The 17310-nt window shown below is 38.2% G+C and overlaps 1 protein-coding gene across 1 annotated transcript in view; it reads right to left on the bottom strand.

The window, feature by feature from the left end:
- The window catches only part of LOC139670992 (dynein axonemal heavy chain 5-like), a 151398-nt gene that overhangs the window by 44187 nt on the left and 89901 nt on the right, over positions 1 to 17310 (bottom strand). Inside the window, exons 60-64 of the mRNA XM_071553150.1 lie at positions 10653 to 10871; positions 7786 to 7962; positions 4264 to 4458; positions 1301 to 1456; positions 842 to 1024 (exon numbers count right to left, since the gene is read on the bottom strand). Of these exons, the coding sequence (XP_071409251.1) occupies positions 842 to 1024; positions 1301 to 1456; positions 4264 to 4458; positions 7786 to 7962; positions 10653 to 10871 (930 nt within the window). The remainder of the gene's footprint in view (positions 1 to 841; positions 1025 to 1300; positions 1457 to 4263; positions 4459 to 7785; positions 7963 to 10652; positions 10872 to 17310) is intronic.

Here is a 17310-nt window from a genome sequence, read left to right as displayed (position 1 = left end):
TTTTTCCATTTTTCATGGAACAATTCACAGGAAGTTTGTGCATAACAATGACTTTCCAGCCTTTGGTTGTGACTGTCAGACTGAAGGACAAGCACTTAAATTCCAGTCCTTACTTCAGTAAATGCTCATTTGAGCAAACTGGAAGTGTATTAGCTGGAGAAAATGACAGCACCACTAAAACACAATGGTTAGAACATGGTTTGGGAAGTCAAAGAATGGGGAATGAATTCCCTAACTGCTCTCACACAAGCAAGTCTACCTGAGCTACTTACTGAAAGCAGCAGCTCTGCTAAACCAAACCTTAGGCTTTTTTCTCTCACCTGAGAGAGTATTTTCTTCCTTATATTTACTTCCACATAATCAATGCAAATTTTAGTAAGAGCAGAGTCAACTCAGTGTTCAGAGCTCCTTAAGAATCTTTTATCTCCTTGCACACTAAAGACTGGCTGGCAAAAATAGTTCAAGTTCATAAGCACTTTTTCATGTAATTCAAATTAAGTTTAAAAAGGAATTCAGAAATAAAAGAGATCTCTGACTGAACAAGAAGCCTTTGCAATATATGAAGGAATAAAAATGTTTTATGTATGTCATGTATATGTCTGTGATGTATTTTTAATGAATAATATTCTTTCTTCTCTTTCCAAGGCCAGATCTTAAAATAAATGTTTAGGTTCCTCCATTCAATTAAAAAACAGTTTCAGCAAATGCACAGCCCTTAAACCTTCATTCAAAATTTTGTTCTTGCACTTGATTTCAACCATGATGTTGAATATATATGCATGCATAGTTCAAATACTGAACAAACTTTCTCTTTATACAAATACAGCAAGCCACTAGATACCTGTTTTTCTGTGAGGATGACACGGCCAAGGAGCTGATCTTCCAGCCCTTTTATAGTAACAGTAAAGTCAATCACAGCTGTTCTTGCACTAATTTCTGGAGTATAGACAGGATTAGCCAGTTTTGTTGTCATATAGAGGGTAAACCCCTTCATCAGATCTACCTCCTTGTCACCTACTTTCACCTGAAAATAAAATATATTACTCAATTTTCAAAAGCTGAATTCAGAAAAAACAGTTATTTTATCCAATGAAAAACTTATGAAATCTTTATTTCACATTTTAGTTAACACTTTTAAAACTTTCTGCTTAAGGGGTAAAAAAAACCCTCAAAAAATCACATGAATTCACTATTAATTTTCTAATTGTTGTGAAGGTATGAATCTCATCAGTATTCAGACCACCTGATAGCCAATATCTGTCTTATCGGGTTTTAAATTCACATTTACAATTCATCTTACTTTGAGTGCTGAACCAGATTTTATGAAATTTTTTTCCAAGATGTTATCTAAAGCAGGATCAAGTTCCTCTCCAACATCTTCAATTAACAAAGGCCGGCCATGGGACAAGCAGTCTTCTAGGTGAGTTCTGAAGAACTTGTGGTTCATAGCTGTAACCTAGGAAGATTGATTCACAGGACAGCACACATTTGCAAGCACATAGAAAACAGCATCAAATCTACAGCAAATTAAAAAATTATACTTGTCTGGAGTATGTACACAAATGATGACATTCTAGGGACCAACACTTGCCTCTGCTGAAATGAATGGAAATTTTGCTTTAAACTCAACAGAATAGCTCACATTTCTTTATTGTTATCTATTTACTTATTTATCTACATATCTATCTGACCACTGTAATATCTTAATACCTTTTGAATATTAATGGATTTATGCTTAGAATACTAGTGTGAAACAGGGAAATATTTATGGGGTCCAGACAGGGAGTTGGTGTTACACAGGAGTCCTGATCTGACCTAAGATGTTGAATTTCTAAATCAGTTCCACCAATTTTAAAATTGCTAAAAATAACATAGAACACTTTTCATTTTAAATTTAACATAAGTCTTTGAGATGATCATAGAATAGCCTTTCCAGGCCTCTATTAAAAGCCAAGGATTTTGGGTGGCTTCTCACCAGAAAAAAAAAAATAGGGTAGATGTTTTTAAAATAAACCCTTGTCTGGCAAAAAAAAAAAAAAAAGTATATTTAAAATATTTAGAGACACATTAAACAATCTTAAACCAGTATATTTTTTAAAAACTAATACTATGTTTCACCTCTCTCCACTTTATGCATTTGTTATAATGTAGGCATACGTGTATCCACCAAAAAAGCCTATTGCCTACATTTTTACTTTAAAGTAAACTGAGGAATAAAGCCAGTGTCTGTGTGACCAACAATTTAACCCTAACCAGACCATAGCAAATTAAAAATATTATGTAAAGCCATACTCTAAACACTTGGGTATTTAGAGTCTTGACATAACCCTGTTCCTCCTGGACTTTATGAGAGAGAACTCAGATTCTTCTAAAACAGCTGACATCTGGGCCAGGATATCTAAAATCCCATATATGACTGAATTTTTATCAGTAAAAGCTTCCTCTGCATTTCGAGCCTGCATCTGTGTGTATTCAAAACCATGTAAATTTTGAGAGTCCTCAGCAGCTCAGTAGTTAAGCCCCACCAGGATTCACAAATTTCATAGCCTGGATATTCACACATACTGAACACAAGGCAAGCCTGGTAGATATTTTTCTCTGGCTTAGCTGTCAGATGTCACTTATAGTGTATGAAAAGTGAGGAGAGAGGAAGTCATATTTTTATCTACATCTCCCAGTCCCTGCTTTGGGAAGTACATGATCTACGATCCTTATGGAATTACTGAACCAGAGAATGGAACTTGTGTGTTCACAATCCCCTGCTGCAGGATGCACCCTGCCAGCACATGGCAAGTGCAGCCCCTTGGAGAGCACCAAAACAGACTCAGTGCTCCTTAAGGGAGGGAAGAGGAAGTTGCAGCTTGAAGAACACCAACATTACTGGAGAAAAGGCTCTGCAGCATGACAGAAAGAGTCAGTGCAGGTCCTTAACTGAAGGAGATTCACTGCTGCCACTCCTGACCTCAGTTTGGCAGCTCTGAAAGCCTGAATAAGAGATACAAGTCTCAAGGAAGATGTAATGTGAGATACAACCTTCTCTCTATTGTTTCCTGTTGGTTACTCACACTAGCCTTTCTTATTCCAATTTTTGGTGGCCAAACTAAGGTCTGATGTAATTTAGAGGAAGCCATGTTATTTACTGTAAGACAGTAGATTTCACACTCTCACAAAATGCCTAAACAATTCCGTTTAGGCATTTTGTGAGAGCTTCTCCTCATGTTTTAAATATATACACCCATTTTTCCAAGATCTTTGAATGCTGTACATTACTTTGCTGTTTCTTACATTATAATTCCTGTTTCTACACCATTTTTGAACATATTCAACTCACAAGAAACTGGATTTGGTGTGGTATTGAATGTTTGACCTTTCTTAACAGTTCTGGGAAAAACAGACCTAGATAAAGCTCTACAAATTTGAGGCTTTAGCCAAGGACATCACCATGGTGCCAACAGCTCTCTGGATGTCACCATCCTTACATTCTTTCTCGGTTTCCTTTTCTCATCCATTACTGTCATTTTGAGCAAAGAGCGTATACCATGGTATTAATGTGATAATCTACATTTGTATGACAGACTTGATTTATTAACAACTAACTCTTTAGTATCATGCTTGATCTGTCCTGTAGATATATTCTATGTTAATTTTTTATCGGTACCTATCTTACCCTTACTGTTGGAAAAATGCATGGAGAGTAGGCTGATTAGAAGGCAGGAAAAAAAAAGACAATATTGAATTAAACAGGAGACCCAGATCCCAAACAGGATACACTGCTGGACAGAAAGTAAAGATGGTGGATATATTAAGCAATAAAAACTTTTTTCATGTGCATTTAATCATCAAGATGCAGTCTGAATTCAGTCTTTGCATTTGATATGCCTCAAAAATCACTAGATTTCCATTCTATTCAGTTCACCATTCTTTTCCAATTCCTCCCTTTTTCTTTTCCCTACTTTACTCTTCAAATGCTTACCTTAAAATGTTATTGCCAAGCACCACCAACTCCCTGATCCTGTCAGGTCATAATTTTGCAAGTCTTTTACTTCCCTCTTTGTTTCTCTCTGACTATGGCAAGCAATTAAGAGATTCATCATAAAAATAGATACGGCATAACATATTTTTCCAAGCTATTTTGCCCTGATATTGATTACATTTTCTGTGTCAGTCTTGTTTTAATTCTGTGCCTAATTTTATACCATAAACATGTATCATATAATGCAAAATGACACACACATAGAAAAAAAGAGTAAATTAACCATTTACCTGAAGTCCATTATTCCTTTCCTTATTTTTAATCCAGATCTTTCCTTGACCTTGTGGATCAATCAGCAAAGGATATCTAGATGCTTTTGTGACAATAATGCCATTCTGAATTGAAAGGTCATCATTTGGAAGACCTTGGAGGTTCCATTCACCTACTGCAGTATTGTCAACAAGCATGCTAGCAAGGTTCAAGTTCTAATAGAAAATATGAAATTAAAAAAATTAGTACAAGTTAGAGGAGATATTCTACAATATCTGATGGATTGCTTTAGTTCTTATTCTGATCGTAATGCATGATAGAGTGTATGTGATAGTTATTGCTTAGTGTTTCTTTTCTTTAAAGTTCAGTTGCTAAATCATTGCAGCTGAGCAATAATGAAAGCAAATTCTGTTGAGGCTTTGATGTCCATCAAAGAGTATAATAAAAAACTCTAAAGCCAGTTCAATACCTAATGACAAACTGACTTTGGCATTAGCAAACTCTTTTCCTCCTAGTTCAAGAGGAAGCATCACCTTGATCACAAGAGCTTCCACCTGCTGGAAAGTGCCTTCCAAGTGTGTGTATGAATATAAGATGGCTTGTGAGACACAAAGAGAAGGAGATGTGCTATGGATCAATAACCATAAGCTATCATGGAAGGCTACTTTTGCTAAGTCAAAACCTTTCAGAGTTTACATACTCTCCAAAAGTTTGATTTGCACATGTCAACTAACCTGCTTTGTTTTATTAACTATGAAAAGTGATTGGCCTCTCAAAAGTATGTACATGAAAACAGTCCTTAAAATAACAACCCAAGCTCTTTAATTTAGAAAACTAACTTCCTATGGATTGAGAGTTCGAAAATAATAAAATGGAAGAATTTTTTATTTGCTCCTTACATTTTTCTTTCAGGAACTCCTATTTGTAAGCTTTCTCTACAAACAACAAGATTGAAAGAAAGACATGAAAGAAAGAAAACCCCTGCAAGTCCTGCAAAAATCCCAGAAGTCAGCATCTGAAGCCTAAAGCAAAACTTCAAATACTGTGAGACTTGTGATACAATCACGGGAGTTACTGATACCAGTGGTTGCAAGACTCCAAAGCCTTTTTACCCCTTTGATTTTTTTACTGTTATAATTGGTGAGGACTCTGAATGAAGCAACACAAACCATTCTCAGAAGACAGAGAAACTTCAGGAACCCAATTTCCATTTCTGCAAAGGACAGTAAAGCATTTAATAGCTAAATTTTTCAGCAATTGGAATCTTAAACCATATTTAGCTCCTTAAGCAGATGAGTAGGATACAAACAGCTTTGAATTTTTTCTTACTGCAGCAAAAAGTATCGGTCACCCTGCAACTCTGAAACTCAGGTAATTTAAATGCCTAACTACACAGATAGATAACTGATTTTAAATAGATCTTTTTAAATTGTTATCCCTAAATGACTCATACGGGCAGTCAGTCTGTGACGAAGTAAGGCAGATGTCAAGCCTTTTGCTTGAACTGCAAAGCTGCTGTCTTTCCTGGGGTGTGAAGTATCAAGAAAGGCCCATATGCTGCCTTTTATGAGTACTTAATTCACTGGAAAAAAATTAAAACTCTCTTCCATCCACTATCATTGAAATCATAATTCTGTCTTTAATGAGAACTATCTAAACAGAATGGTAATTACGTTTTGAAACTTGTTAATTATGGCATTCTTCATCTAACCCAGACATATGGGGGGAGGGGAAAAAGCAACACAGAAACAATCAACTCAAATTTTCAAGGATGCAGCTGAATAGTAATGTGGTCAGAAGACCTTCGTAGAGGCAGAGTTTTAGTTCTTTATGTCTTGCTTTCTAAGGACATTATACATCCAATTTCTTATCCTTAAATGGTAAGAATCTTGACAGATACTTCCCAAGGTAAGTAGCTTTTAAGAACATTTTGCACACGGAATTTGAGAAAGCGCCTCCCTGGGGTGAATGTATATAGGATAACTCCCATATGACACTGGCAAAGAATCTTGCCTGAAACTGAACTGCTCCTGGTACTTTGTTAATAAATCCATCTTGGCCTTACATACTTTTTCTAATCAAGATCTTTGCTGAGCAAGTCAGAATCATTCATCTTTGTAATTCATAGCATAAATTGGGCTGGACTGCAAGGTTCACTCTGTCAGGTCGAGGTTAGTCAGCATTACAAAACGTATTATGCACCATCCAACATAAAAAATAATAAAGAAGAGATTCATAAGTAACTTCTCTGAGGTGAACAGACCTCTGTGAGCAAAGAGACGGAGGTTTTAAGTGCCAAATCCCCCAAAACCTGAAAAGAAGAGGCAATGGTGATCTACTTTGAACTGTTTCACAATGATACACCATTGCTGTGCACAGGTTGCTTATTACCTCACAACACTTGTCAGCAGCACCTGCTCTGCCAAATGCTTTGACACCTGAGAACAGGAACCAGTTGAGCTTAATGCCTCGACTTCCATAGTAAGACTAAGAGGGAGTCCCTGAACTATTTGTCCAACCTGTACTGTGGAAGAAAATCTACACAGGCATTCACAAAATCAAGTGGAAGACAACACAGATTACTCAGAAAGACAGTTTTGATTATTATGGCCTAAATTCTCCATTCTGCATGAATATGTCTTCCAAGTGCAAGAAAGAATATTAGACAGACCTCCTAAAATTCATGGAATAGCAACAAGACTACTGTTGCCCATGAGAAAAGCTTATGCACCAGAACAGCTGTCAAGTCTGACACTCCTGAGGAAGATGGGCCAAAGGGAGGGAACAAGATTCATGTAAAGGATCCTGCCCTGTGCCATAGTACCAGTATTGCAGGTAGCTCAATTTAATAAGGGAGGTATATGAAGAGGCAGGGAACTGAAGCTGCTTGATAGAACCCTAGCTTCTGCATTTTAGACCATCTCTCTCTGCACAGACACAGGCCAGCTGATGTAATGTCAGACTCACTGCAACAGCCTCACTGGTGACAAATGTACATGGGATTTAAAAGCTTAGACTGGAGAAAGCTGAAGTGGTATAAAGGAAGCCTTGCAAAATCCAGGTTTTGTTTAAGCTAACCATTTCCACAAGATACTTCAAGATAAACTGAACTAAATTATGTGGGTATACAGTAGAGGATATGACAGGAGAGTATTTATTGATAATACACAGAAGTGCAGACGTGATGTATCCTTTTATGAACAGGTAAATGTATTCTAAGTTTATAAATTTTACTTTGTTTCCCATATTAGGTAATTTCCTCCCAGGGCAGCTAACCTCAGACAACATCTCTCTCTCAGATTTGCCAGAGCAATGGCCTACATATCAATCATGAAATACCTGACAGTATAACGAGGAACTTCAAACATATTGGCTTACAAGATCAGTTGTCAACTGTTCAGATTCTTTATTTATTAAAAATGTGATGGATTATGACAGCCCACATCTAATCTTCCAATTATGCACATTTATGCAATGAAATGCTGTGCATATTATTTCTCTTGCAAGGCAGAGTAAGGTCAGGACAGAGCATGAACACTTACGTTACTGTATGGGATCTTTTTCTCATCCATCTCTTTCTTCCACAATAGGAGCAGCAAATTCCTGTACTTCTGATTGAAAGGTCCAGAGTAAGAGAGAAATCCGGTGGCCAGAAGAACATTCCCCACCAAATTTGTAATTTGACTTTGAAAGTTTTTGCTGCTTGCTGTCCAGCGAAGCTGTATGTAAAATATTATAAAGAAGTTAGTTTAAGCAGATACAAAACTAACAGGAATAATCTAAATTCAGAATTTATCCCATTCTGGTAAATAATTTTTCTTGGAATTTTTGACTTTAAATCATTCTTTTCAGAAGTAAAAGTTTGCTTGGAAGTGATGGCAACCACCTGACCAAGTGGAGAAAAAGTGTATTTTCCAACAAGTTAGCCAAACTGGTCAGAAGTATTTTAAAGGATGCATAGAATCAATAGAATCATAGAATTGATTGGGTTGGAAAAAACCTCTCAGATCATCGAGTCCAACCCTTGGTCCAACTCTAGTCCATTTACTAGATCATGGCACTCAGCGCCACGTCCAATCTCAGTTAAAACCTCCAGAAACGGTGAATCCACCACCTCTCTGGGCAGCCCATTCCAATGCCTGATTACTCTCCATGGAAAAAATTTTTTTCAGATATCCAACTTAAATTTCCCCTGGCAGAGCTTAAGCCCGTGCCCCCTTGTCCTATTGCTGAGTGCCTGGGAGAAGAGACCAACCCCCACCTGGCTAGAACTTCCCTTCAGGTAGTTCTAGACAGTGATGAGGTCACCTCTGAGCCTCCTCTTCTCCAGGCTAAACAACCCCAGCTCCCTCAGCCTCTCCCCATAGGGCTTGTGCTCCAGTCCCTTCACCAGCCTTGTTGCTCTTCTCTAGACTTGCTTCAGCACCTCAATATCCTTTCTGAACTGAGGGGCCCAGAACTGAACACAGTACTCAAGGTGTGGCCTCACCAACACAGAGTACAGGGGAAGGGTCACTGCCCTGGTCCTGCTGGCCACGCTATTTTTGATCCAGGACAGGATCCCATTGGCCTTCTTGGCCACCTGGGCACACTGTTGGCTCATGTTGAGCTTCCTGTCAATTAGTACCCCCAGGTCCCTCTGCCTGGCTGCTCTCCAGCCACTCTGTGCCCAGCCTGGAGCGCTGCAGGGGGTTGTTGTGGCCAAAGTGCAGGACCCAGCACTTGGCCTTGTTGAACTTCATCCCATTGGAATCAGCCCATCTGTCACGTCTATCGAGATCCCTCTGCAGAGCCCTCCTGTCTTCCAGCAGGTTGACACTCCCTCCCAACTTGTTGTCATCAGCAAATTTGGTGATGATGGACTCAATCCCCTCATCCAAATCATCAATAAAGATGTTAAACAGGACTGGACCCAACACAGACCCCTGGGGAACACCACTAGTGACCGGTCACCAGCTGGATGCAGCTCTGTTCACCAGCACTCTCTGGGCCCGACCCTCCAGCCAGCTCCTAATCCAGGAGAGGGTACACTTGTCCAAGCCACGGGCTACCAGCTTTTCCAGGAGTATATTATGGGAGCCTCCTCTGAAGTGGGAGGGACAGCTGTGCACCTCTCTGAAGTGCTTCTAAATGAAAATGCACAGCAAGGAGAACAAAGACTCTGCATGCAGATGCAGAGTCATGATGTCATGGGGAAGCTGCAACAACTGTAGAAAGGACAGGCTGGAAAGGTGAGGAGTTTTCATTCATTTTCATGAGAGAGCTGCTGGAGTTCTGCATCTGACACTTGAGGATAGACAATATGCCAGTTGAGAGCTTATGAGTTAGAATTAGAGGGCAGACCTGAGTGGATGATGCTTGTGTGCCTGTCCCAGACAATGTGATTAGCAAGAAGTAGATGAGGTCTTTTTCAGAAAATGGGAAGAAACCTTGTATTCACAGACCTGCTCTACACAGGGGCCTTCAACCACCTGGTATCTTCTGAAGGGACAACAAAGCAAGATGCAAGCAATCCTGCAGGTTTTAAGGTGTGCATCAACAAAAATTCTGAACACAGATAACTCTGGATCTAATGAGGGAAAGGCGCTTTGCTGAACCTCATTCTTGCAGACAAGAATGAGCTGGTCAGGAATGTAAAGTTCGAGGCAGCCTTGGCTGAGAGAAGTGAGATTGTTTAGCCTTGAAAAGAGACAGCATCTAACATTTTTGACTGATGCATTTTGAAGTGCAGCTATGCAAACAAATGCTGAAGTCCTAGCCTCATAGGACACAGTGGTTGAAGTCAAAGCTCCCATCAATTTTGACTTTGTGTGAAATCAACCAAGGAATTAGCAAATAGTCAGAGGGGAAAAAAGAGTTTCCTGTCTCCTCTGAAAACCTGCAGGCTGAAGCCAAAAACATCTGCATAGTAAAGGTAAATTTCAAGCTCAGTGTAGAGGATAACCATTAGCCCATAATTCTGTAAAAGGCTCCAGTAGAAATCTGAACTTTAATTATAATTCAGGAAATCAGTCAAGCTTCAAATTTGTATTCTTGTATACTTGGTGAGAAAAAGAGAGTAATCCTTCTTATAAATATTTTAGGGCAATTATTTAGGTTAAGCCTAATTCCTCTTACTAAAGCTAAAAGGAATTGGGCTCCTTGGCTTTAAATCTGAACTTTATCCTAATATGAGTCATATGATATGACATAAATCTTCATACAGAAGAATTAACAAAAGAAAATGTTTTACTTTGTTAGATACATTAACTTCAAGCAAAACAACCATACATATAACTAAAAGAAGTGTTGCCGATATCGAGATGTCGCTGTGCTTTGAATTTCTTGAGCAATGATAACGATCATTGTGGCGTAGTCTCAAAACTGTCCACCTACTTTGTGCTGGAAACCTATTCATATGTGTTAATACCTTTTCTCCACCTAATCCTTCAATCAGAGCTGTGGCATTGTTCATCTTCCTTCTGCATGCCTCAGCATCATCAAGCAAGGCCTGCTTCTCTTTCATAGCAGCATCATACATGGCTTGTACTTCATCCAGTTCCATTTGCTTCTCATCCAGTTGAGTTTGCGCACAGTTCAGTTCTGTTTGGGCAGCTGCAAGTCTTCCCTCTTGTACGGCTAAATTTGCCTACAAATATTTAAAAGTAAAGAGTAGTTAATTCCTATTCTTTGGCAAGAGCAAATGACATTCATTTAGTGGCCCATACTGTACTGTATTTAAAAATATATATGTTTAAGATGACAGAATTTTTTTCTTTACACTTCTGGAACAAAAGCATAGCATTAAAGTTATTCAAGGCAATCCTAAATTGTTTCAATAATATTTTCAGAGTGATCTATTGTCAAAATGATAAATGACCAATGATTTTAAATCACAATACATTTGAAATAGCAGTATACTAGAGGTACCAACACAATGTTGTTTGTACTACGTTGTCAGAGCAAAACAAAATTAAGATCAGCCTCACTGATTATAAAATAATAGTAATGATGATGAAAAGTACTCTTCTCCTCTCTTTTCCCATCAATTACTTCCCCAAAATAACATAACAAATGCATGTTTTGCTCCTCTGGAAAATAAACCTCTAGAGACTTTTCTCACATCACTATATAAATTTACATGATGAGTTACCAGTCATTTAAATGTGGCCTCTCAACTTTTATATTCCTAACAGCAGGGCAAAAAATATCCTGTGAATTCAGAATGCATTTCCATACATATCTTTGCAAAGGATCAGAGCCTGACAAAGTTCTTATGAAATTCACACTTAGAGATAAAGGTTGTTTCCATTTACTCTGAATATTTAAAAAACTTGTTTAAATATCATGTCTTATTTCTATTTTTTTTCTTCTATAAGAGTTATGAAGACAGAAACCAAGAATCTGTAAAAACTGTTTTATTACATGTATGAAACTTGACACTCACATTATATCACACTATAAGAGTATCAGTATAAGGCATCTCTGAGATGACTGTTACTGAACAGTATATCCATGGGTTGGGCTTTTACATAAAATCTTAACTAAAAATATAGATCTAATTCTTACCAAAACAAATCAGCCAATTCTTGTTTTCCATAGGAAAGGAAAAAAAAGTTAAAAATTAAAAAAAAAAAAAAGACAGAGAAGCCAAGGTTGTATTTTGAGTTCTAGGTATAGCAAAAAATGCAAAATGAGGAGTGGTGTGTTTGAAAAGACAGGTCTGTGACCAGGGAATTAGAGAAGCACATATGTACTAATCAATGAATTAGATTAGTAATATCTACAAACATGTAGATATTTGTATGTTGTGCAAATGTATATTGGATACAGGAAAATCACATGTATCTATGTAGATGTATATGAGTAATCTAAGTATATGTAGATAGTATATGGTAGGGAATAGCACTGTCAGCAAATCTCAATTTTCTGTAGCCATCTTGTCTCTTGACAGATCCTGGGGATAACAAGGTATTTCAGAATCAAGATAGACCAGTAAAATGGCTGTTCATAAAATTTCCATCATGTAAGAATGCTGAAATACTTTTACTTCGGTGTTTATCAAAGAGCACATTAAACAGCATCTCCCAGAGATAAATACTGTTAAATCCCTCAGTCTTTTTTAAATCTAGCTAAGCAGATTTCAGAACCACTGCTGTTATTTTTTAGTGATTCTTGGACTATCAGGAAAATTTTATACAGTAAAGGAGTTTTGAGGAATTGATGTACCATTACTGTGTCCTGCACCAGGGAAGAGTTGGGGAGGGTGAGGTAAAAGAGAGAGACACACACAATGTAGGGCTCTTTCTGTATCTTAATAAGAAAGACCTGACAACAAATGGCTTAATAAGATAACTGCTTTAAAAAGACTCATGAGAAGAAAGCAAACACAGTGAGTAAACTTTATGTCGCTTCAGATGCTGGGCATTCAGCAGCATCAGACAGAGCCTGACTAGTTTTTCCCATGACATACTGTGCAGAGCAGATCCTGTTCATGGAGAGAAAACTCTTTTGGTCATTCAAGCTATTATAAACTCCTCTTATTATTCTGTCTCATTAAAGCAGTTACCTCACTAAGCCATCTGTTGTCAGGCCTTTCTTACTGAGATCCAGAAAGAGCCCTGTTCTACCTCCTCCTGCCACCTTCCCCACTGCAGAGCATCCTCTTTCCCTCAAATTCTCTGAGGGCTAAAAATGAGATTAAAGTGATGTTATGACACACTGTTTCAGCCCCAGCTGACAAATAGTTAGGTTACACAGAGAACAAGACCCTTGGAGGGTCAGGAAGAACAACCTAGGCAGAACAGCTGGAACAACAGAGAACTTACACCTGGCTGTGTGGATTCATATTTTACCTTGACATTTATCACAGCAAAATATGAACTTGGAAAAAGATGAGCATGTGAATTCCCAACACATATGAGCAGTGATACCTTGTAAATATGAAAAGCAGACCTCTGTGCAGCTATAAGCTACCCAGAAATGTGCAAAAGATTGCTATAACAGACTCCCCCATTCTTAAAAGCTCTTAAAAGGCTATCAGCTTTGAAGATATAGGGCAGTAAAAAATATTCCAAATGAATACAAAGAAAAAATATATTGTATTGTATTATAACTTGAAAAAATACCAAAATTTTTTACCCAAGACTTTACAGGTTCTCTAGAATACAACTCATAATAAGAAACTACTTTACAGACAATTTAAGCAAAGTTCTCTGCCAGTTTTAGGGCAATCGTAACAAAGCATAAGACATTTTAGTATTAGCTCTATTTCTAGGTTACTTAATCATATGTGGTGAATAATGGTTGGTTGCACAAAAATGACAGCTAACGTACCAGGATATACCTATACCTATACATAGGATATAGCTATGTTATTCCCAAAGGCAGAAAGACTACTTGTTTCATATTACTCTTTGAAATCATCACTATTTGCTCTCTCCCTGTTGGTTGGGTTTTTTTTTTCAAACTCAGCTTTTCAAAACTGCATGAGTACAAACACAGCTTTTGTGTTGACATCACTGGCAGGGTGGCTGGCAGCTTCCTGTGTAGGGCTTTGCCATGAGAGCAGGAGGTGAGTTCTGCTGCCAAGGAGAATCTTCTGCCCAAGAAAACTATCACAGATGCAAGCAGCTTCATGCAAAGGTTTCCAGCCAATAGAAGGCAGGAAGCAAATGTGTTTCCCAGCCACAAAGAACAACTGTAGCCTTTCTAATTTTAGTGGCATTACTATGTGAACAAGCTTCACACCCTTCATTTCATCCCTCTGAGTCACGCAGCAAAGGAAGGATTCACCATTTGTTCCAGTTGGACGCAGTGTGAAAGCCTGAATAAATGGATTTTATGTGAATGAATCATGAGAATTCAAGGCATGAGATCCACACTCTTATTTGTGCTCCCAGAGAGGTGGGGCTACACTAGAACACACCTAGGCTCATGTGAGAACACCACCTTCAGCCTTTTCTTGCCATTGGCATTGCAGGGAACCAGACAGACAATCCTCTCAACATCTGTTCCAGCCAGTGCCTCTGCCTCGTCTCTGGATCTGTCTGCATGGGGCAAGTATGGAAACAGTAGCTGTGCCAACAAGGACCACAGACTAGATACTTAAACAGCCAATTTGCCTTCTTTCAAGCTATCCTCACAGAGGACCTGAGTGCAGGTGGTAAGGTGATCCTGCCCCTTTAACCTTTTTGTATTCCTCATAAAACCAGAACAAATAAACATGTAATTAGAGTCAGAGCTCCACTCTTAAATGAAATACACCCTGGAGCTTTTTCTGGCACTGAGGTTAACTAGCATAAAACAGCCCATGTCAAGCTCTCCTAGTCTCTAAAACAGTATGACTGCATGCAAACAGCCTCATGGAAATGGCCCCTGGACCAGGCCAGCTCCTGAAAGGTGCCCAGACATTGCTGAGAAAATGGTGCTTATCCAAGACCAAATTCACACTAGAGATCATTCTATAATTTAACAGTGCAGATGAACAGTTTCCAATGCTTAGAAAAATTCACTGGTACTGTTTAATTTATTAGTATTGACATAGCCATTAAATTTCTCTCTGATTCATTGCAAACACAATTTTGCAAAGCACTCAGTATATCTGACCCAGATCCAAGAAGGCAGTTCAATAAAAATGATTTCTCCAACAAAAAAAGCCTCACATCATTTAATGCCATACCTGCTCTTGAATGGAATGGCCAGACCAACCCCAAATCCCTCTGAAAAGGAGCTGCTACTCTGTAAATTCATGAAACGGTACTAGGAGAATCCTTTTTTTTTTAAAGCAGACAAAACTTTAGAGTCCACTACAGGTAAGGAAGATTTGGAGCTCTCCTAGCATTTATCTTGTTTAAAGAAGTTTAGCTTTCAAAGTTCACTGTCATTACAGTCCACTGAGCACTCACTGCTGCTGGACTAGGCCAGAGGCTTTTTGAATTTGGACTCTCACTCTGCTCCTGAGTCTCAGGGGATGTGCTGAGCGGTCATCTTTGCCTTTTGCCTCAGTCCTGTTCTGGGCACATGGCATCTGTCTGAAACTCTCCATGGAGATGCAATCTCATAACAGTTCCTGTCTCCGATTACTGCAGATTTTTCCTATAGACACTCCATTAGTTTTGTTTCAGCTTTCTCAGAGACTCAATATCATGATACACTTGTATACGCTGTTATTTAGGGAAACATTGTAAAAGAGGCACACACATACATAGGTTCTGCAGACATTCCACAAACAATGTTTTCACCACACCAAAACAAAAAAGAAAACCAAAAAGCAAACAACTCCCCCTACACATACATATACATATACATACATAACATATACATACATATATACATATGTACACATGCAAACAGATCAATGCAGAGTGACTTTAATAAAATCTTGGCCTCACTTTCTATGCTATCGTTGACCATTCTTTTGGATTAAAACAACCTCGGAAAGGCACAGATATCAGGCTTCTTAGCTGCTGTTCACAGTTTTTACTAGCTACTGAAAGACTTTCCAATATTTTCCATTCAGTTACATGTCCTGACTCCATTCTGTTTTCTTAGGTGATCTAATCCTCCCCTTCAACCCCGCCAGAGTATATGCTTTCCTTCCACAGTTATTGTGGGCCTTGAATTCAGACTTGCATACGTGTTTTCCTGCCCAGTGGGCATCACCTTGACAAGGACACACTTATTTAAATGGACAACTATCAAATTTCAACACTTCTTGACTATTACCTCTTCCTTGAGCAGAAATTTCCTTTTATTGCCTGCTGTGGTTTTTAGTTCAGCATGGAGAAGACAAAGGCAGAAAAGGCAATAAAGTCTCAGATTTAAAACTGAGCTTGATGGGGAGAATACTCAATATCAAACAGAATTTATAAACTATAGACAAACTTCCCTTGATCATCATAACTAAGGAAAACTTAACTAAAATCACTGGAGACATTTCTAAGGGAAATCATACTTCTATACACAGTATTTTAATTGGAGGTTAACAGAACCACAGGAAGTCAGGGCTTCTGCATTTTGCTGTTATATTCTTCCACTAACAGAGAAATAGCAGATGCTGTTTCAAAATTCTCAGGTTAATCCAACAGGCTTTTTTACTAAGTAGCAAGCTAGAGCAGAACAGCTCACCATCATCCTGAAGGAAAGGCACACGAACACAGTGACCATTGTATGATAAGCAACTACACAGCATTGTGTTTGCAGGCAACATTTGGTTATACTTTCTGTATTTGATTCTAGCTAATGACCCTTGGGCTTCAGGCCACGTATCTAAAGAATGTCAGCATCCATTAGGAATGAGCTGATTTTTGCACACTTTATTTACTAAAATATAAGTCACTTAATTAGATTTTGCAAGTTGCCTTATTTAAGATAAACAAGGCACTGAGCCTCACTTCAGATGCAATTTAAAAATATATTGTATTGATTTTGCAGGTGTTCAAGGGGACCTAGATCCTAGAACAGCCATTAGGATAAAGCAGTTTGATTAATTCATTCAGTAAAACTGCTTTCAGCACTCGATGAATTAGCCTGTGCCAGTACTTTATGCAGTTTAATTGCACATTTATTTTCAATTATTTTCTTAGCATTACTCCGCTGCTTCCTGCAATATCTCCTGCATACTTTTAACAGTTCCTCCCTCCCTCTGTCATCTGCAATTTTTAAAATATTTGTGACTGTTGCTATACCTGACAGTAGGCACCACTTTGCCAAGAAATGTGTATTTCAGGTTTTATCAGCTGCAGTGTGACAAGAATGCAAATACTTGAACACAAAGTTAAATTTATAAGTAATCCTAAGTCATATATATTCAAATAAAACTGCAAGAACACTTTTTAGCTTTCAGAGCTGCATTTGCATACAAAGCCACTATTTCCCCTAGGTCTTGCTCTCTTTTATAGCTCTCAATCGCAACATTTCAAATTCTGTTTTCATTAGTGAACATCCCATTATCTGAAAAGGGAATAGCTACTTACGTATCACAGAAATATAGCCTTCTCTATCAGTTACTTGAATAAAAAATATGCTTTTAAAGAATTTGAATCAGATCTGTCTAGGTATGCTAAAAGATTATGCCAAGAGTTTTG

Source organism: Pithys albifrons, chromosome 4 (assembly GCF_047495875.1).
Source record: "Pithys albifrons albifrons isolate INPA30051 chromosome 4, PitAlb_v1, whole genome shotgun sequence".
NCBI lineage: Eukaryota > Metazoa > Chordata > Aves > Passeriformes > Thamnophilidae > Pithys > Pithys albifrons.
The sequence above is the reverse complement of the archived record's forward strand: the minus strand, read 5'-3'. Positions and strand labels throughout refer to the sequence as shown.